The sequence below is a fragment of the Podarcis gaigeae genome, assembly GCF_964106915.1.
Source record: "Podarcis gaigeae genome assembly, chromosome: 2".
NCBI lineage: Eukaryota > Metazoa > Chordata > Lepidosauria > Squamata > Lacertidae > Podarcis > Podarcis gaigeae.
In genome coordinates this window covers 11903654-11924292 of record NC_139679.1, presented here as the reverse complement: position 1 = coordinate 11924292, position 20639 = coordinate 11903654, and the positions used below count along the sequence as shown (strand labels likewise).

Genomic DNA, 20639 nt, shown 5'->3' with positions numbered 1-20639 from the left:
CTCTGTGAATCATCTAGTCCCACCCCTGGCAATGTAGAGATATTCAACTGTCCCTTACGGGGATCGAACCTACGGCCTTGGTATGATCAGCACCATGCTCTAACCAACTGAGCTATCCAGTTATGATTCTTTTGTGCCCCTTCGGCTTGGCTTAATGTGTGGGGGAACCGCCTGCATCATCCTAAGTCTGGTGCTACTTGGAACTACTGAGAATACCCTATTCTCCTCTGAGGAGCAGACAATTTTCACCATGTGTTGTCGCACATAATAACGACACAACTCGCCATGCCGGCAATGAACTCAGCTACAACATGACACTTATTTGGCAAGCGCGAACACCGATGTAGAAGACAAAGCCAAGAAGATAAAATTTGGCTCCTGCTAGACTCCTTCACTATCTCCATGGTGGAAAAGAAATTTAAAAAACTGAAAGCCATGCTGGGAGAGACACAAAGGTACAATCAGAAACTAAGATTAGACAGACACCTCCAGGCTATTATTATTATTTAATTGTGGGCATACTCTGCCACACACCATTGATTGCAACATGCTGCGCATTACCCAGCCAGATGGGTGGGGTATAGATAATAAAATTATTATTATTATTATTATTGATCATCCATGCATCATTCTGCTTTATCAGTGGTTCTGCGACGCCTCCCCACTCTTAGCTCACTACAGCACAACAAAAGCATCCCCCCTCCCAAAAATAAAGAGGAAAAATTGTGGTATGCAAAGTTACAGGATTTCAACAGGAAGCTACAGGAAATGCCCTGATTAGAAAGGATGCAGCAGGCCAGCCCTGAAACATTTGCACTGTTATATATAATCCCATAGAACCAATCCAATACTGTCATGGCGAATCAAAATGCATGCACCATAAAAAAGATGATGTCTGGGAGCTCCTCACCCCAAGTGGTAAAGAGAGAACTACTCTGAGCACAGTTAGAAATTCCAGACTGGCAACGTGAAATCCCCTTTAAAATCCCAGTGTAGTTTCTCCCTGATAACAGTGGTTGTTGTGTGACTGGGGAGTTGGTACACAAGAACACAAAGCACTAGCTCCTAATTACTAGTGCAATTGGCAGGTTTGCAAGCTTTAGTTAAGTACTCCCAATGATACAGTCCTACGCATGTTTACCTGAGAGTAAAGTCTACTGAAGACTATGGGATTTGCTTCCAAGGAAACATACATGAAGGGACGCGGGTGGCATTGTGGTCTAAACCACTGAGCCTAGGGCTTGCCGATCAGAAGGTCGGCGGTTCGAATCCCTGCGATGGGGTGAGCTCCCATTGCTAGGTCCCAGCTCCTGCCAACCTAGGAGTTCAAAAGCACGTCAAAATGCAAGTACAGTGGTACCTCGGGTTAAGTACTTAATTCGTTCCAGAGGTCCGTTCTTAACCTGAAACTGTTCTTAACCTGAAGCACCACTTTAGCTAATGGGGCCTCCAGCTGCTGCCGGAGCACAATTTCTGTTCTCATCCTGAAGCAAAGTTCTTAACCCAAGGTACTATTTCTGGGTTAGTGGAGTCTGTAACCTGAAGCGTATGTAACCCGATGTCCCACTGTATATAAATAGGTAGCGCTCTGGCGGGGAGGTAAACGGCATTTCCGTGCGCTGCTCTGGTTTCGCCAGAAGCGGCTCAGTCATGCTGACCACATGACCTGGAAAAACTGTTTGCAGACAAACGTCGGCTCCTCTGCCAGTAAAGCAAGATGAGCGCCACAACCCCAGAATCGTTCACGACTGGACTTAACTGTCAGGGGTCCTTTACCTTTTTAAACATACATGGGCTCATGCTAAACAGGGGCACCAGATTTGGGGGGCTGAGACAAGGTATGCAGAAGACTTCTCTCCACCCCTAAGTCTTTTCTTAACCCATCCAAGGGCTACGCTTGGTCAGCTGCCAGAGCAGCCTTTCCTCTGGGCCACCTACAGATCTTGAGACATATCAAGTAGCCCTGTGCTGGCAAGGTCAGCAACATTTTAGGGTAACTATAAATAGCAGCTCTAGAGCTGGCAGCCGAGGCCAGCAGAGTTTTAACTATTGCACCTCTCCATCATAACAAGGTTCTTCATTCCTGCAAGAGCAAATCAGCTTAAATCCTTATTTGGCGGCGGGGGGCGGGGAGGGAGGTCTCACCTAAACTGAAAAAAAAGTTGTGGGCACCCCTGGGGGAGAGCTTATACATCTGCTTTCCTAGAATAGTTTAGCAGGAAAGTGTATGATTTTTGTTGTGGTCTGATAATGTTGCTTTTTAAGTTAGCCGCTGGGTGTTTTGGGAGTTTATGCTTTTAATGTGTGATGTTTTAGTATGTTTTTATATATGTTGGAAGCCGCCCAGAGTGGCTGGTGCAACCTAGTCAGATAGGTGGGGTTTTATTCTTATTGCATCCTCCATGCACTGGTACTGTCTGCACAGAGGGACCTGGATTCAGAGGCCAAGACTCCAAAGAGCAAGGCTTTTTCTTAGCCAGAACTCACAGGAACTCAGTTCCGGCACCTCTCAGGTAGGAACTGTTGCCATTATAAGAGAAAAATAGCACTGTCAAAGAGAATATCTTTATAATATTTCGTCCTACCTTTCTACAGTGGTACCTCGGGTTATGTACTTAATTCGTTCTGGAGGTCCGTTCTTAACCTGAAACTGTTCTTAACCTGAAGCACCACTTTAGCTAATCGGGCCTCCCACTGCTGCCGTGCCGCTGGAGCACAATTTCTGTTCTCATCCTGACGCAAAGTTCTTAACCCGAGGTACTATTTCTGGGTTAGTGGAGTCTGTAACCTGAAGCATATGTAACCCAAGGTACCACTGTATTTAAAATGATCCAGATGCTAATTCATAATAAAACAGAAATGCAAGACCTAAGGTGCAATAGAACATAGGGCTCCTTTACCTTTATTCCTTGAGCAGAGGAGAGGATTCTGCCAACAGTAACTTGTTTCGAATCTAGGACAGAGGTTGGCAACCTGCGGCCCACGAGTTGCCCGCTCGGCGAGTCCCCGTGCACTGCGCTAAACAAGCGCAACACGGAGCGGGGACTTGCTTCTTTGGTGCCGCGATCCAGCCCACGGAGCGATCTCTGCGGGAGTGAACTGGCCCAGGCGAGGTAAACCTTGCTGACCCCTGCTCTAGGACAAGACAATTAGAGCACCTTCAGATACCTTCAGAAGCTGAGTGCGGAAGCTTCCTGACTTGGCCACTCGGATCTCCTTGCTTTTATAACAAGGTTAACAATGAGTTTGCCTGAGTATGTTGTATGCTATCTCCTACTTCAGTCATTTATAATTGGGAACCAAATCAATTTTCTTCCTTCACACAGTGTTCCACAATATGCTGGTTTTGCAATTACAGTCATACCTTATTTTGTGACTGGGATCCGTTCCGGAGCCCCGGCCGCTAGACAAAAAGGACACAGGGCAAAGCGCCGCATCTGTGCACGCATGTACACAGAGCAGTTTGCACTTCTGCGCATGCACGAAGTGCAATTTAGTGCGTCTGCGCATCTGCGAGCTGCAAATCCGGAAGTAACCCGTTCCGGTACTTCTGGGTTTGCCGCGGACATTCGCCGGAATGGATGATAGATGAGGTGGACATTCACGGAGGCATTACTGTACTAAGATGAAGTAAGCATTTTTAGCCTCTATTTGCTTAAACGGTTCTTATAACTTTATTGCTATTTAGCTTTGACTATTATTACTAAAGTGCTATGAAAGAATTTTCCTTCACATAGGCCTTATAAGATGTTTGGGCTACACTGTGTCCATATACAACTGCTGCTTCCATTAGAGATATGTTAAATCTACATTAATAATATTTTCCCCCAAGATCTCGAAAGTTTTTCTTGCAGCAACCGTTTCCCAGGTATGGTCTACGGGCACATGATGCAGTCATGTGCAAGCATAGCAAGTCTCTAGACACGGTTCAGGCAGCTCCCCAAAGGAGGAAGAGCCACACAGAAACTACACGTCCCAGCATGCACCGCGAAGTCAAGACATCCTTTTAACTGCCCAAGATGGGCGGGGGAGAGAATCTAGAAAACTGAAAACACGTGAAGAGGAGCACTAGACTACTAACATGTAGACTTGCGTACAGAACTCAGTTTCTGAGTTCATTTGGACACCGTTTTTAGGGGGAACCTAAAAAACAGTGGAGAAATGCAAGGTTTTAGCCTACTATTAAGCAGCAGCTAATTGCCCGCCCTGCTAGTAGGAAAAGATGGGAATTTACGATAAGATGCATTTGTTTTGTGTGGGGAAAGTGCGACTGACTGTTTGATTACAGTATCAGTGTCATGGAATTCTACTCAATATTGATCCGGGGCAGAACTCCAACGTATAAAATTAAACTTAATTACAAATGTTAATTAAAAACTTAAGCATGTTGCAGGATTCCCCAAAAAGACCAGAGGCAATTAAAATTTCATCCAGCAGAACTGTACTGCTACTGAAGGCAAACGGCCACAAATCCAATACATTCAGGAATGGCACAGTCCTTAAGAAATCCAGTTGCAGCAGACTTAATTTAAACTTACAATAACTTATAATAAGTCTAAATATTAACACTATATATAGCACACGCAGGGCCGGATTTAGGTTTGATGAGGCCCTAAGCTACTGAAGGTAATGGGGCCCTTTATAAGTCCAGCTATCCTTTGTCAACAACAAATTGTCGCTGTTTTTTGTGTTGAATATATGCTACAGTGGTGCCCCGCAAGACGAACGCCTCGCAAGACGAAAAACCCGCTAGACGAAAGGGTTTTTATGTTTTGGAGGCGCTTCGCAAAACGAATTTCCCTATGGGGTTGCTTCACAAGACGAAAAAATCTTGCGTCCCCCAGCGGTTTTTTTTTGCTTTTTTTGCCCTTTTCCTAAGCCGCTAAGCCGCTTATCAGCTGTTCCGCTGATAAGCCGCTTAACAGCTGATCGCTGGAAGCCGCTTGACAGCTCTAGCACTAATCCGCTAAGCTGTCAATGGGCTTGCTTCGCAAGACGAAAAAACCGCTAGACGAAGAGAATCGCGGAACGGATTAATTTCGTCTAGCGAGGCACCACTGTATATGGTAATTTATTGACCTAATAGGTATCTAAAGCCATTTGCACATAACAAATAGGAGCCTACACAAGACAAAACATTGTTGCTGTATGTAGATTTTACTTTATTTGTTTTTTATCTTATATTTTGGAAATGTACACCCAGGTTTTTTTTTTCCTTTATTTTTTTGGGGGGGCCCCCAAGAGAGTGGGGCCCTGAACTATAGCTTGTTTAGCTTATACCTAAATCCGGCACTGAGTCCACACCAGAAGGAAGCTAGAAAGAGAAAATGAAACCCAGGCTCCTCCTGGCCCTACTTACCCTGTTTCTCCGAAAGTAAGACATCCCCTGAAAATAAGACTTACTTCCAGTTTTGCCTCTCACTGTAATATAAGGCCTCCCCGATAATAAGGCCACCCTGGAATATAAGGCCCCCGAAGCTACCGTAAGGCATTGGACCGTAAACAGGTAATAAATTTCCAAATTTTTTTGTTCAACAATAAATGTGTACCGTATTCTTCTTCATGGAAAAATAAGACATCCCCTGAAAATAAGACCTTTGGGAGCAAAAATTAATATAAGACACTGTCTTATTTTTGGGAAAACAGGGTATAGTCAGCATGACCTCGACAGAAAAGTTAACGGATAAGGGTTGTGGGGTTGTTGTTTTTTACAAAAATTGTTTTAAACATCCTTTTCCATTCGTTAGCTATCATTTCCCAGGATGAATTTTTGGTTTTTCACCATTTGAAATGCCTCCACGTGCGCATTAACTGGAACCCAGGTGGTGGTGGCCAAAAGCAGATTTGTTGCTGTTGATGTTTAGTCATTTAGTCGTGTCCGACTCTTCATGACCCCATGGACCAGAGCACGCCAGGCACTCCTATCTTCCACTGCCTCCCGCAGTTTGGTCAAACTCATGTTCGTAGCTTCGAGAACACTGTCCCACCATCTCGTCCTCTGTCATCCCCTTCTCCTTGTGCCCTCCATCTTTCCCAACATCAGGGTCTTTTCCAGAGAGTCGTCTCTTCTCATGAGGTGGCCAAAGTATTGGAGCCTCAGCTTCAGGATCTGTCCTTCCAGTGAGCACTCAGGGTTGATTTACTTCAGTATGGAGAGGTTTGATCTTCTTGCAGTCCATGGGACTCTCAAGAGTCTCCTCCAGCACCATAATTCAAAAGCATCAATTCTTCGGCGATCAGCCTTCTTTATGGTCCAGCTCTCACTTCTATACATCACTACTGGGAAAACCATAGCTTTTACTATACGGACCTTTGTTGGCAAGGTGATGTCTCTGCTTTTTAAGATGCTGTCTAGGTTTGTCATTGCTTTTCTCCCAAGAAGCAGGCGTCTTTTAATTTCGTGGCTGTTGTCACCATCTGCAGTGATCATGGAGCCCAAGAAAGTAAAATCTCTCACTGCCTCCATTTCTTCCCCTTCTATTTGCCAGGAGGTTATGGGCCCAGTGGCCATGATCTTCGTTTTTTTGATATTGAGCTTCAGACCATATTTTGCGCTTTCTTCTTCCACCCTCATTAAAAGGTTCTTTAATTCCAAAGCGGATTACCTGAGCGGAATCCTCTTGCATGCAAGTTTTGGACGACGATGCTATACCCAACTAAGGGCCGAGGGGACTACACTGCAGGGCTGCCACGGCCTTCACCCACGCAGTCGCATTGGCACACGCGGTTCAAACCCCTAAAGCAGAAACGGCTTCCACACGAAAGAAGAGTTTCAAAGAGGTTTTTTTTAATTTTGTGTTTTCTGCTAACTTCGGAGCTCTTTTTGTGGCAGGTACATCCAACTCCAAAGGCCACCCCACCCCAAAAAATAACATTGGGAACAGCCGTTTGTCAAGGGTGCTGGGAATTGTAGCCAAACCTACCGTTCCCTGCAAACTTCTGAGGGGAACCCTACCTTTTCTCAAAGTATTGGGTGGGTGCCGCCCGGCCGCCGCCATCTCCACTCGTCTGCCTCCCTCAGTGCGCCAAACGGACACGGGCGTTTCCCGCCACGGAACACCGGACTCGCGACTCTTGCCTTTTTCCCAGCTCTGTGTCGACGCGCCGCAGCTGGTCTTGCGCGCGGGAGGGGCGAGAGGCGGGGAGCAGTTGATCCGGAAACCGCGCCCTTCGCGCGTGCGCCAAAACACCGGAAGTGAACCCCGCCGGCTGCGCGCGCAAGCAAGGAAGCTGAAGGAGAGGTTTTTTCGCGACTGCGCCAGGCGGCGGTGAATAGAGTGAGTGCTTGGGGCTGGGTTATATTGTTTTTATTAACTTGTCAGGGCTTAGGGAGGGATCGCATTTTTATTTTTACAGATAGTGGTAAGAGACTGGGTTGCGGGGGGTTGGACTAGATGACCTTTGGGTGCCCCTTCCAACTCTAGGGACGAAAACCAACTTAGTAGAGCTGATGAGACGCTGTTAGCTTGGGCTAAACAGGCGGAGGTGCAGCCGGGGCCACTTTTTCCCTGAGGGACAGGGTTGCCTCCTGGCCTGTATAATGCAGGATTGTCCCCATATTTCGGGGTCAGATCCTACGTCCTGTATTGATACCGCTTTGTCCTGTCTTTCAGGTCGTCTCCCTCTCTGCCAAATTAGGGGATTGTCTCCAAATGCGTGTGTTTGGAAAGCTGTGTGAAAGGTCGCCGATTTAAGCTCTGGGTGGCAGATTGACAAATTCCAATGTGTGCACGTGCGCGCGCGCGGGACATACACACACACATTCCAGAGAGGTCATCCCGTTATTAGGCTGTAAGGGGTTGCTTTATTGCATGGGTAGGCAAACTAAGGCCTGCTGGGTGGATTTTTAATCTAATCCAGGATGGTCCCCCCCCCCCCCAGCAGGTTGTGAACCCTTTGGCCAGGGAATCTACCAGTTCACTTAATATTCAGCAGATGCTAAATGCATTTTGTTAGAGTAGTCAGGGTGGTAGCTACACTTGCTCCCCACACATTATACTTTGCATATCTTTCAGAGGTTACAGCATGGGTAGGCAAACTAAGGCCCGGCGGCTGGATCTGGCCCAATCGCCTTCTCAATCCACCCAGCAGAGGGTCCGGGAATCAGCATGTTTTCACATGAGTAGAATGTGTCCATTTATTTAAAATGTATCTTTGGGTTATTTGTGGGGCATAGGAATTCATTCATTATTTTTTTCAAAATATAGTCCGGTCCCCCACAAGGTCTGAGGAATGGTGGACCGGCCCCCTGCTGAAAAAGTTCGCTGACCCCTGAGTTTATTGTCATTTATTGGATTTATATATATGCCCGGGGGTCTCAGGGCGGTTCACAGAAAAGATCAGCATTGAAGTCACTTCAGCACCAGAGGTGGGGGAAAAAAGTCATCCACCCACTCCTTCATTTTACCAGAACCAAGGCGGCAACCATAGTGAGGGAGGGCTAAAGGCTGCGCATGGCCATGTATCCTGCATTCCTTACTGCCCCCAGAGGCACAGGTGGTTTCCGTGGCTCAAGGTCAAGTGAGCTTTATGGCTAAACAGGAATTTTAATCTGGGTCTCCCCGATCTAGGCCAAATACTCTAACCCAGGCATAGGCAAACTCGGCCCTCCAGATGTTTTGGAACTACAATTACCATCATCCCTGACCACCAGTCCTGTTAGCTAGGGATCATGGGAGTTGTAGTCCCAAAACATCTGGAGGACTGAGTTTGCCTATGCCTGCTCTAACCCACTAAACCCTGGATTTTTTGGGGTGGTTATTGCATAGCATAACATTTGTTATGATTTACCCAATTCTTTTCTACAATGCAAAAAACAAAAAACCCAAGCAACTTAGAACAGAAATACATACTAATACAATTAATAAGAAATACATATTTTAAAACTAAGATAAAAAATGTTTCTGAATTAGTAATTCAGATGCAGTAATGCAGATGCAGGGGGAGGGAGTACCCTTCCAGCCCCCCAGCCCCGAGACTGGATGCCCTCATACAACCAAAACAAGAACAGGATCCACAATATCAATGCCCACAAAAACACCTGGGAGAATAAAAATGTCTCAGTCCAGCACCAAAAATATGAAGAAAGGTTGATTGCAGTTAAGCTTCCCTGATGAGAAGCAAACTGAGGAGGGGCCTGACTGAAAACAGCCATTTTCTAGTTGCCATCCCATCAAAAAGACCTTGAGAAAGGCATCCATTAGTTTAAACCCAGAAGTCTGAATTGGGCTTGGAAGCAAACTGACAGTCTCTGCAATGAGACAGAATTGGTCTGCGTTCAGACTTGCCTGGCCCAGTCCACAATCCAGCCCATCATAGGGGGACTCTGTTGCCACGGAAACCACCTGTGCCTCTGGGGGCAGTAAGAATGCAGGAGACATGGCCATGCGCAGCTTTTAGCCCTCCCTCACTATGGTTGCCGCCTTGGTTCTGGCAAAATGTAGGAGTGGGTGGATGACTTTTCTCCCCCACCTCTGTATCTGTATCTGAAGAAGTGTGCATGCACACGAAAGCTCATACCAAGAACTAACTTAGTTGGTCTTTAAGGTGCTACTGGAAGGAATTTTTTTGTTTTGACTATGGCAGACCAACACGGCTACCTATCTGTAACTGCAAGTAGATAAATAGGTACCACTCCGGCAGGAAGGTAAACGGCGTTTCCGTGCACTGCTCTGGTTTCACCAGAAGCGGCTTAGTCATGCTGGCCACATGACCCGGAAGCTCTCTGCGGACAAACACCGGCTCCCTTGGCCTAGAGCGAGATGAGCACGCAACCCCAGTCGTCCGCGTACCTTTACCTTTACCATTGCTAAAATGTGCTTTTCTGTTCAACTCCTTACTTTGATCGTACCTCAGGTACAATGGAAATGATCAAATCGAGTTATTAATAATAATAATTTATTTGTACCCCGCCCATATGGCTGGGTTTCCCCAGCCACTCTGGGCAGCTTCCAACAAAGATTAAAAATACATTAAAATGTCACACATTAAAAACTTCTCTGAATACTAACCTCCCTTTGCTTTCTTCACAGCAATAATGGCTTCTGCAAAGCGGCTGGCTGACTTTGGCTATAAAGCATTCTCTGGGTCCATGATGCTCCTTACCTTGTATGGTGGCTACCTCTGTAGTGTCAGAGTATATCGCTATTTCCAGAGGAGGAATTTGCTGAAGCAGCTTGAGCAGCAGGAAATAAACGCAGCAGTTAAGGACTGAACACTGTCCTGTTGTCTGACATAGGATGCTTAATGAATACAAGACTGGTGTGCTGCAATAAAAACTCATTTCAGAAAATGCAGCCCTGGAATCTGCCATGAAGAATCACTAATACAGGGTGCGATGTATAAAAGGATGGAAACACCTACGCAATTCAGCAGTAATTGAATGTTTCATATGTGGCTTGTTTTTGTAAATATACACTACTAGCAGCATCTAACTATAAAAGATGTGTTCACAGAATTGTTTCCCTTTTTATTAGTTACATCCTCCTGTCCATTTAAAGAAGGAAAACAATATGAGGATAAACACAGTTTGCCACAGGATTCCTCTGGCTGAGCCTACAAGTTTGCAAATGATTTGCGGGTGGGTGTTGTGGTACTTTCTCTGTTTCTATTCACTAATTTCCTGCTCAAGTTTAAAAGCAAAGGCACATCTCACTGTCTTTACATCTGGGTCAACAAGTGTTTCCATGTGGGAATAAATCATGTCGCCTTGACATACATATTCTGATAAAGACATGTGAAAATAGAAAATCTGACACAATTGCGGATGTGAGGATTGCCAAATAGAAACCTTGCCAAAAGCAAAATAATATTGAATGTGATGTTGCATTCTCTGATCCTACTTCAGCAAATGAGAGGTCGGCCCTTCTGTTATTGCAAATCCAATTATACCATCTGCTGTGCAACTCTCTGGCAACTGTCTTTTCATTTCTAAATAATAATAAAAGCAAGAAAGAGTTCGCGAAGAACAAATTAGGCAAGAAAAAAATTCTCATTACCACAGGCTGGATTAGGATGGCTTCATTCCACCTGCTGTAAAGTAAGATTGTATCAAGGTATGGTGAAATGGTGTGTCAGACAGCATGGCTCCAGGGTAGCTATAGTTTAGCAGACACTACTAATTACAAAGCATATAGTGCCAGGGGGTGGAGAGGGAGGAATATGTTGGAGCCTCCATACGACCGAGCTGTGAAGGCTACTCTTCCGGCGGTGATTAACGACCTAAGCCTTTGAGACTTCAGGCATGCTCCCCATTACGCAGAGTACCCAGACAGCAGCAGAAAAGCCAGAAATCTGTGCTACATTGCTGCTTTATTTCTGACTACGCAGGACAGAAAAGAATATGCATCTGCTCAGCGGCGTAGCGTGGGTTATCAGCACCCGGGGCAAGGCAAGTAATTTGCGCCCCCTAACCCGGGGCAAGGCAAGTAATTTGCGCCCCCTAACCCGGGGCAAGGCAAGTACAGTAATTTACTCTCCCAAGCAGCAGCAGCGAGGCTTCTCTTTCCCCCGCGCTCTCCCGGAGCTGCCTCTTTTCTTTCCTTTTTTCCCTTTCTCCAAGGCTTTTCGCTTTCTCTCCTTAATTGATTCCCCCTCCACACCGAGGCGTTTCCTGGCTGCTTCCCCCCCCCCTTCCCCTCTCTCTCCTCCTCGCTCTGCTTGCCTTGCCCTGCCCTGCCTGAGGGCGCCCTGAGGAGACTCCGCTCTCCCTTTTGACCAGGCGAGGTGGAAAAAAGGGGGGAAAGTCTCTTCCCGCCCCCTCGCCCGACTACCCAGAAGGAGAGAGAGCCGCAATTACCATAAAGTTCCTCTCCCTCCGCTTCGCCAAGCTGTCAAAGCCCGGCAGCAGCGGCAACGGCAGCAGCAGGCGCAGCCAGACCCCCGCCAGCCATCCAGCCCGCCCGCCTTCCTCTCCTTTTTTTGCCCGCGGCAGAAGGCTTTGCTCTCCCCCTTCTGCGACTTCCTCGCCAAGCCGAGCGAGCGCGGGCTCCCTAACCCGTGGATTTTAGTAGGGGCAGAGAGCTGCTAGTGCGAGTGTGCCCCCCGCCCAAGTTGCGGCCGGTGCGGCCGGCACCCCTGGCACCCCCCATGCTACGCCACTGCATCTGCTCTCTGTGAGACAGAAAACAACAGGAACAAAGAAACAGGAAACTAGTAACTTCAACATCCGTCTCCCGTGAGACTTCCAACAGTCTGGAATGTCAACAGAGTCTTGTGACTCCAAGAACTGCACAGTCGCATAACAGAAACCCAACAGAATAGTGTTCAGAACTGTCAAGGCCTGGGTGTTCTTTTTTTAGGCATGTCACATGGAGATTGTCTGCTAGATACAGTAGTGGTTATCTCATGCCTTCAGTAAGCTGTTAATGTCTTTCTACCAGTTACTGCCAATTCCCCTTTGTGAAACAATGATTTAGGCCGAAATAGTTTAGAAATGCTCATTCATCCTTTGCTGTTACCCTTCCCACTAAAAAGTCATATAAATAGCTAGAAGCTTCCCATTTAGGAAGTCAACATGATGACAGCAAAGGATAACCTTTCACCAATAGGGTTTCTGTACCTTGAGAGTTTCGTACAAGAAAAAAAGCAGAAACTTCCATTATTCCTAATCCCTTTTCCTTTTGTGTTGTATCCTTTAGATAGAATAGAAAGCCTGAGAATATAAACTGATTTATCACTGATAGCAGTACACTGCTCTGGGAGCCTTTTTTTGGCTGAAAAGTGGAATATTTAAAGTATAAAAATACTTTCAATAAAGTATAAAAATATTTTAAATAGCATATAAAAATACTTTCAATAAAATAATAGATGCTACAGAGGAGGTAAGAATTAGGATGTGTGGCAGCCAAAAACTTACTGTAACAACTAGCTTGGCCCTAAAGGCTGTGAAACTTAGTAACTATCTATTAACTACCGCTCTGTTAAACTCCCAATTCCTATACACATGTTAGCTCAATCCAGAAAAAAGGAAGCATCCTACTTAAAGTGGCAATAAAACTTTTAGAAGACACCTGAAGGCAGGCCTGTTTAGGGAAGTTTTTAATGTTTGATGTTTTCTTGTTTTTACTTTTCTGCTGGGACCGCTCAGAGTAGCTGGGGAAACCCAGCCGGTGGGCGGGAGATACACACACACACACACAGTAATATTCTGTGTGGTGCTGGGGCAAAATGGGCTGTTTGTAGTGTGGGGCAGGGAGGTTATGGAACTACAGCGTCCTAAGTCCCCTCCTTATCCCATAAACTATGCCAGACCTGGTATCTACATAGTTTTAATATCCCCACTGATGTAAATGGGGCGGCGGGGGGGGGGGAATAATCATGGCAAGGAAAGGTTGCACCCTTACTTCCTGCTTGTGACAACAAGTCACAAGAAGCGGCAACAGTACCACCTGATGTCCTCTGTCCTTCACCCATGATATGACTGTTACAAATTGATACATGAATGACAGTGAGGTTAAACGGAAAAAGGCAAAGTTCTTTGTACTATCTAGGGCAGCAGCTGTTTTCTTCTAAATTGGACTCTGACCCAGAATCATTTGGTGGCCCTGTAACAATACTATAAAATGGTAATTAGCAGTTTTTGGCTCCATTTCTTGGTTGTAGAGCTTGTAAAACAAGATCATCACACCTTAACAGAGTTCAGAAAGTATCTAGCAGGCATAAAGGTGACTGCTAACTGTAAGAAACATGGACTGTTACTCTAAGGCAGAGTTTTCCAAACTTCTCATGTCAGAAGTTTAGATATGCATCATTTCATGACACAGTAATTCAGTTTTAATACCAAACCCAGGAGGAGAGCAGGGAGCATTCACGTGGCATACCTACACCATACGGCCGACACACTAACGTGTCACGACACACCGTTTGGAAAGCTCTACTCTAAGGCCAACTTGCGCATACAAGTAGTCCCCACGTGCTCCATGGAAGTACACCTGGTTGTTCCTAGATTGAAAGAGGGGCCATTTGGGAGAATCAGCAACTCTCTGGAAGCTGAACATCTTCCAGAACGACATAAGGCCCTGGATGGGTTTAGCTCAGCTAAGAGTACCCACAGAATTAACACCACTAACATGCTACTTGCTTTGCAGCGTTCAAATTTCAAGCACCATCTACTGCTCCTGTGTAACTTGGCAACGTTAGCACGTTAGCAGAGTATTACCTAAAATCAGAATGCACACAACCTTCCTCAGTAAAGCAAAATTCACAGACCCAACTCTTCAAGCAAATTTATTTTTAATCAGAGTAAACAATAGTATAAAATGATAATAACTCAGGGCATTTTCAAAGTCCTGCTCATGACAACACTTTGCTGCCTTTCATCTCCCCTGAAGTACCATTTAGTAAAAGGGAGGGAGGGACTCAAAGCCCTTGTGTGGCAACCTCTTTATCCCACAGACATCTCACCAAAAGACTCTGAAGCAGGGACAGGCGGCATGCTTGCTTCTCTTCTGAAAGTAGAAGCGTCTATGGAAAAGTCGGCAGCAGAACCAGATCATCCATGCCTATTATCCTAGTACACAAATTTATCCACCTCTTCCTTGTAATTCCTATGTGACTCAAAACCCATAGCATTCGTAGGAAAAACAGGTGATTTTAGGAAGTCAAAATGAAGACTTTGGAGACACTACTCCACTCGGGGGGGGGGGGGAGAGCAATGAATGCCAGCCTTGTCTTCCCACCCACCCAAACAAGCAGATGTAAAACTTTATTAGCAAATGGGATCCCAACAACAAATAAGCAAATTGCTCAGTCGGCCTGTCTCTACCACCACCAGGTTGCTATGCCTAGCTGTGGCACATCCCAGACTCCCTAGGACACAGCTTTAGTCCTTGCTGCTAGGAGCATGGAATATCAGCTTAGACCAGGCCACAGCGTTAAAAAAAAACCAAAAAAAAAAACCCTGGAATGCAATTAAAAAGTGAGAGGCAGAACCTGTTTGAGATCCGAACCTTCAGAGTTGTTGCAAGAATACTTTCTCTCAAAGTTTCAGTTGATCTATAAAATAAAACAGCCTCCCCCACCTCTCACTCACTAACTCTCACTCACTCACACGCTTCAGCAAACATAGGATACCATTAAATGCAAAATGACTTAATTTCTTTAAAATGTGAAACTGGAAATAGCTTTTGCACTAGCAATCAACTAGATTCCTTCGGTACAAAACTGTGATGTGCCTGTTTCAGAAATGCTGGAGGATTTGGGGGCAAAGCGCCGGCATAAGTAAAGATTTCTTGGGGATATGGAGTTAAGACATATCTAGTCATTTGAACACAAGTCTGTGTTTTCTTGAGGCCTCCCTGCCGGTTCTTACTCCTCTTCTGCCCACTGCCCACTAGTTATGTGGCCGTTAATCCGACTGGTATCATTGCTTGAAGAGCTAAGGACTCCTTTCCTGCTCCTTGAAGTCACATCTTCCTCTTCGGAGCTACTTTCGACATCACTGCGTTCATCTTTTGACACCTGACAGAAAGAAGTAGAGTAAGTCTACTACAAATATAAGAGCTAATTTGAAAACCAGTTAAGCACTCAGTGTAGCATTCACCATACTACACTTAGCTATTAGTTGCTTAGATGGTACAGTTTTCAAATTTAGTTGTGAAGTTTGCGAAGAACAACCAGAAAAGAACAGAGTACAGAAAACAAAGAAGCAGGTATCCTCAGTTTTTCTACATAGCCACAAAAATAAATAAATAAATAAATAAATAAATAAATAAATAAATAAATAAATAATTTTTTATTTATACCCCGCCCATCTGGCTGGGCCTCCCCAGCCACTCTGGGCGGCTTCCATAGAAACAAAAAATACAGTAAAATATCACACGTTAAAAACTTCCCTGAACAGGGCTGCCTTAAGATGTCTTCTGAATGTCAGGTAGTTGTTTATCGCTTTGACATCTGCTGGAAGGGCATTCCACAGGCATAGATGCCATGACTCTAATAATGCCCCCTTTTAAGTCTGGGTGATATATTGATATAGCATCCAAAACCAGTTCAATTATTTTTATTTGTTTGTTTGTTTGTTTGTTTGTTTGTTTGTTTGTTTGTTTATACCCCGCCCATCTGGCTGGGCTTCCCCAGCCACTCTGGGCGGCTTCCAAAAGAAGATTAAAATACTGTAAACAGGGCTGCCTTCAGATGTCTTCTAAAAGTCTGGTAGTTGTTCTCTTTGACATCTGGTGGGAGGGTGTTCCACAGGGAGGGCGCCACTACCAAGAAGGCCCTCTGCCTGGTTCCCTGTAGCTTTGCTTCTCGCAATGAGGGAACAGCCAGAAGGCCTAGGCGCTGGACCTCAGTGTCCGGGCAGAACGATGGGGGTGGAGACGCTCCTTCAGGTATAATGGATCAAGGCCGTTTAGGGCTTTCAAGGTCAGCACCAACACTTTGAATTGTGCTCGGAAACGTACTGGGAGCCAATGTAGGTCTTTCAAGACCAGTGTTATATGGTCTCGGCGGCCGTCCCCAGTCACCAGTCTAGCTGCCACATTCTGGATTAGTTGCAGTTTCCGAGTCACCTTCAAAGGTAGCCCCACATAGAGTGCATTGCAGTAGTCCAAGCGGGAGATAACCAGAGCATGCACCACTCTGGCAAGACAGTCCGCAGGCAGATAGAGTCTCAGCCTACATACCAGATGGAGCTGGTAAACAGCTGCCCTGGACACAGATTTGACCTGTGCCTCCATGGACAGCTGTGAGTCCAAAATGACTCCCAGGCTGCGCACCTGGTCCTTCAGGGGCACAGTTACCCCATTCAGGACCAGGGAATCCTCCACACCTGCCCGCCTCCTGTCCCCCCAAAACAGTACTTCTGTCTTGTCAGGATTCAACCTCAATCTGTTAGCCGCCATCCATCCTCCAACCGCCTCCAGACACTCACACAGGACCTTCACCGCCTTCACTGGTTCTGATTTAAAAGAGAGGTAGAGCTGGGTATCATCCGTATACTGATGAACACCCAGCCCAAACCTCCTGATGATCTCTCCCAGCAGCTGCATGTAAATGTTGAAAAGCATAGGGGAGAGGACAGAACCCTGAGGCACCCCACAAGTGAGAGCCCAGTGGTCTGAACACTCATCCCCCACCACCACTTTCTGAACACGGCCCAGGAGGAAGGAGCGGAACCATTGTATGACAGTGCCCCTAGCTCCCAGCCCCTCAAGACGGTCCAGAAGGATGTTATGGTTGATGGTATCAAACGCCGCTGAGAGATCCAGCAGAACTAGGAAACAGCTCTCACCTTTGTCCCTAGCCCGCTGGAGATCATCAACCAGTGCGACCAAGGCAGTTTCAGTCCCATGATGAGGCCTGAATCCTGACTGGAAGGGATCCAAATGGTCCGCTTCTTCCAGGCGTGCCTGGAGTTGTTCAGCAACCGCTCGCTCAATCACCTTGCCCAAGAATGGAAGATTTGAGACTGGGCGATAGTTGGCCATCATGGCCGCATCTAAAGAAGGTTTTTTAAGAAGCGGTTTAATAACCGCCTATTTCAGCGAGTCTGGGAAGGCTCCCTCACGGAGGGAAGCATTCACCACCCCACGAAGGCCATCGCCCAGTCCTTCCCGGCTAGCTTTTATAAGCCACGATGGGCAAGGATCCAGGAGACAGGTGGTTGGTTTCACTCGTCCAAGCAGCCTGTCCATATCCTCGGAGGTAACAGATTGGAATTGATCCCACTCAACTTGACTAGACAAAACTCTAGCACTCTCCCGGCCCTGCTCCCACGGTGGAGTCTACTTCTTCCCGAATCTGAGCGATTTTATCTGCAAAAAACTTTGCAAAATCATTACAGGAGAACATGTGGCCCGTACTGGGCCCGGATGGTGCAGGTGGTTCCGCTAAATTGTGAACCACCTGAAAAAGTCTCCTGCTGCTGTTTTCTGCAGATGCAATATAAATTCTGCAGATGCAATAGAAATTCTTCTTCGCCGTCGCTATCGCCACTTGGTAGGCTCAACGTTGAGCTCTAACCTGTGTCCGGTCAGATTCGGAATGAGTTATCCGCCACCGGCGCTCTAGCCGTCTCAATGATTGTTTCATTGCCCTTAGATCCGTGGAAAACCACGGGGCTGTCCGGGCTCCATGCAATCGGAGAGGGCGCTTCGGAGCCAAGCAGTCAATAGCCCTGGTTAACTCCACATTCCAGCGGGCCACTAGGGAATCAGCTGAAAGGCCATCAACATGAGATAAAGCATCCCCTACCACTATCTGGAAACCATTTGGATCCATCAAGTGGCGGGGGCGGACCATCCGAATTGGTCCCACCTCCCTGCAGAGGGGATGGGTCGCAGAGAAGTCCAGTTGCACCAGGAAGTGATCTGACCATGGCACTTCTTTCGTTTCGCTTTTACTTAGTGTCAGATCACCAACATCCATAGAGGTAAACACCAGGTCCAAGGCATGTCCGCAGCTATGGGTTGGGCCAGACTTATTCAGGGACAGCCCCATGGAGGCCCTGCTTTCCACGAAGTCCCGAGCGACCCCTTGTAAGGTTGTGTCGGCATGGATGTTAAAATCCCCTAGGACGACCAAGCTAGGTGTCTCCAGGAGAACATCCGCCATGACCTGAAGCAGCTTGGGCAGGGAATCCTTGGTGCAGCGGGGAGGTCGGTACACCAAAAGGAATCCTGTACTGCCCCTATTGCCCAACTTCCAGAACATGCACTCGGAAAACTGGGTCTTCCCAATAGGACGCCTGATGCAAACTAATGACTTCCTAAAAATCACTGCAACCCCCCCCTCCCTGCCCACATGACCTGGGTTGCTGTGCGTAAGAGAAACCTGGTGGACAAGCAGCGGCAAGGACAGGCCCATCTGCTTCATCCAACCAAGTCTCTGTTACACATGCCAGGTCAAGTCCTCCATCCATGATCAAGTCATGGATGGCAGTGGTCTTATGAATCATTGACCTGGCACTGAACAGCAGCAACTTCAGGTCATGTGGGTATCCCTTGCTGATTCTAGTATCCATCCGGTCAGGACCAGACCCGGAGGCAGGAATAGTCTTCAGACAACGACTAAACCTGCCCCCTCTGTAATGACATGGTCTAGTCTTAGCGTAACTCCTCCTCCTACCCGTGATCACTGAGATTGGTTGTCCCAGTGCATCCCCCCCCCCCCCCCGTGGAACATGCCCCAGCCAAATTTATGTGAAAGCTTCCTTTGGAAGGGCAGATTTCCACCAAGATCAGAAATGCTTTTTTGCAGGAGTTGTGGCTGCTACTTTTGGACCTCGAAACATTGCGGGGGAGGAAATGGAATATATTATTTCTAATGCATTTCCATTCTTCGCATAATTTTTTAAAAAATAAATGATTTGCTTCGCTGCTTTCCAATTTCTGAAAAGTGTTCAAGGGGCTAAGAATCTAAATTTTAAAGCAAATAAAATAGTAACTTTATAAGACATTCAAAAAATAACTAACCAGGTGCCAGAATGAAAATATATCAAGGATATTATAAAATGTATGTGAAATATTTAAAGGAAATAGGAAAATGACATTAAAGAGGAAGTCAGATGGATCTCCCAGGGCAGGAAATTTGACTGCTTGGTCACTAAACACACCTGAGCTACAAGGGAACATCATAAAGCTGATGGGAAGAGGTTCACCCTTCAAACAGAATGCATCTCAGCTCTTCAAGAAAAAGGCCACATAGTCTTACAAACATTACTCATTCTGATGGATAACAATTTAAACAGATAATACCATTCTTTCAAGGATAGCCCAAGAGGAATATCTCCTGAAATGTAAATACTACAAGTACTTTTCACATGACCAGAATTAGCCCAAGTCTAATTTTGCCATCAGGCGTATTAATTAACCAGGTAAAAAGGTAAAGGTACCCCTGCCCGTACGGGCCAGTCCTGTCCGACTCTAGGGTTGTGCGCCCATCTCACTTAAGAGGCCGGGGGCCAGCGCTGTCCGGAGACACTTCCGGGTCACGTGGCCAGTGTGACGAAGCTGCTCTGGCGAGCCAGCACCAGCGCAGCACACGGAAACGCCGTTTCCAGGTAAGCATATATTAAAACAGGTAAGCATATATTAAAACAAAACCACCAGACAAGTGGTGAAGAGGTCAGACTTTCCCTCAATGACACTGATGGGGAATTCAGCCACGGGCCACATGGCAGTGGTAGGTGGGACCAGAAGCAAAAGCACAACAGATCCGACTCTTAACTTCTGTAAAGGAAGCTACTTCCAGTCTCATTGTGGCTAGAGGTTTACACACATCAAGGCATGCCAGCAAGAGACATTATAATAGTTCAAGGATACATTCTGGCCATGCAAGACCACCTGAGGAAGGCATGCACTGAGCAGGCCCAGTAGTGGGGGGAGCTAGGGGGGGGAGAGACGTGAGCCCCAGAGAGTCCTGAGGGGTGAAGAGAGAACTGGAGAGCTGCATTCAACCTGTGGTCCAGGCTGAACTGTGATTGTGGTCTATGTAAGTTTATTCTTTATATATTCATAACTGAATACACACACACACATATTTAGAATAGAGACAAGAACGTATTTCAGTAAGTGGTTCCTGGGTGACATGATGCCATGCAAAACAGGTACAATAATAGTTATTGAACCCACTCCTGCTATATTACGCATGCAGACTTTATATAAAAAAAGAATTACGTAACACTCAAAAGCTTGCAT

At 46.4% G+C, this 20639-nt stretch overlaps 2 protein-coding genes across 2 annotated transcripts in view; one reads left to right on the top strand and one right to left on the bottom strand.

The window, feature by feature from the left end:
• Positions 1–7138: 7138 nt before the first annotated feature.
• COX14 (cytochrome c oxidase assembly factor COX14) lies at positions 7139–10456 on the top strand. The gene is made up of 2 exons (XM_083729128.1): positions 7139–7277; positions 10032–10456. Exon 2 carries the CDS (start codon positions 10037–10039, stop codon positions 10211–10213), a length of 177 nt encoding a protein of 58 aa, XP_083585254.1. The 5' UTR covers positions 7139–7277; positions 10032–10036; the 3' UTR covers positions 10214–10456.
• Positions 10457–14215: 3759 nt separating this feature from the next.
• CERS5 (ceramide synthase 5) overlaps positions 14216–20639 on the bottom strand; it is a 40344-nt gene continuing 33920 nt past the window's right edge. Inside the window, exon 10 of the mRNA XM_083729011.1 lies at positions 14216–15459. Coding sequence (XP_083585137.1) covers positions 15307–15459 — 153 coding nt within the window. The 3' untranslated portion in view covers positions 14216–15306. The remainder of the gene's footprint in view (positions 15460–20639) is intronic.

What these genes read in the sequence shown, in the direction of transcription:
- COX14 (XM_083729128.1), top strand. Translation starts at nt 10,037, where the DNA reads ATGGCTTCTGCAAAGCGGCTGGCTGACTTTGGCTATAAAGCATTCTCT.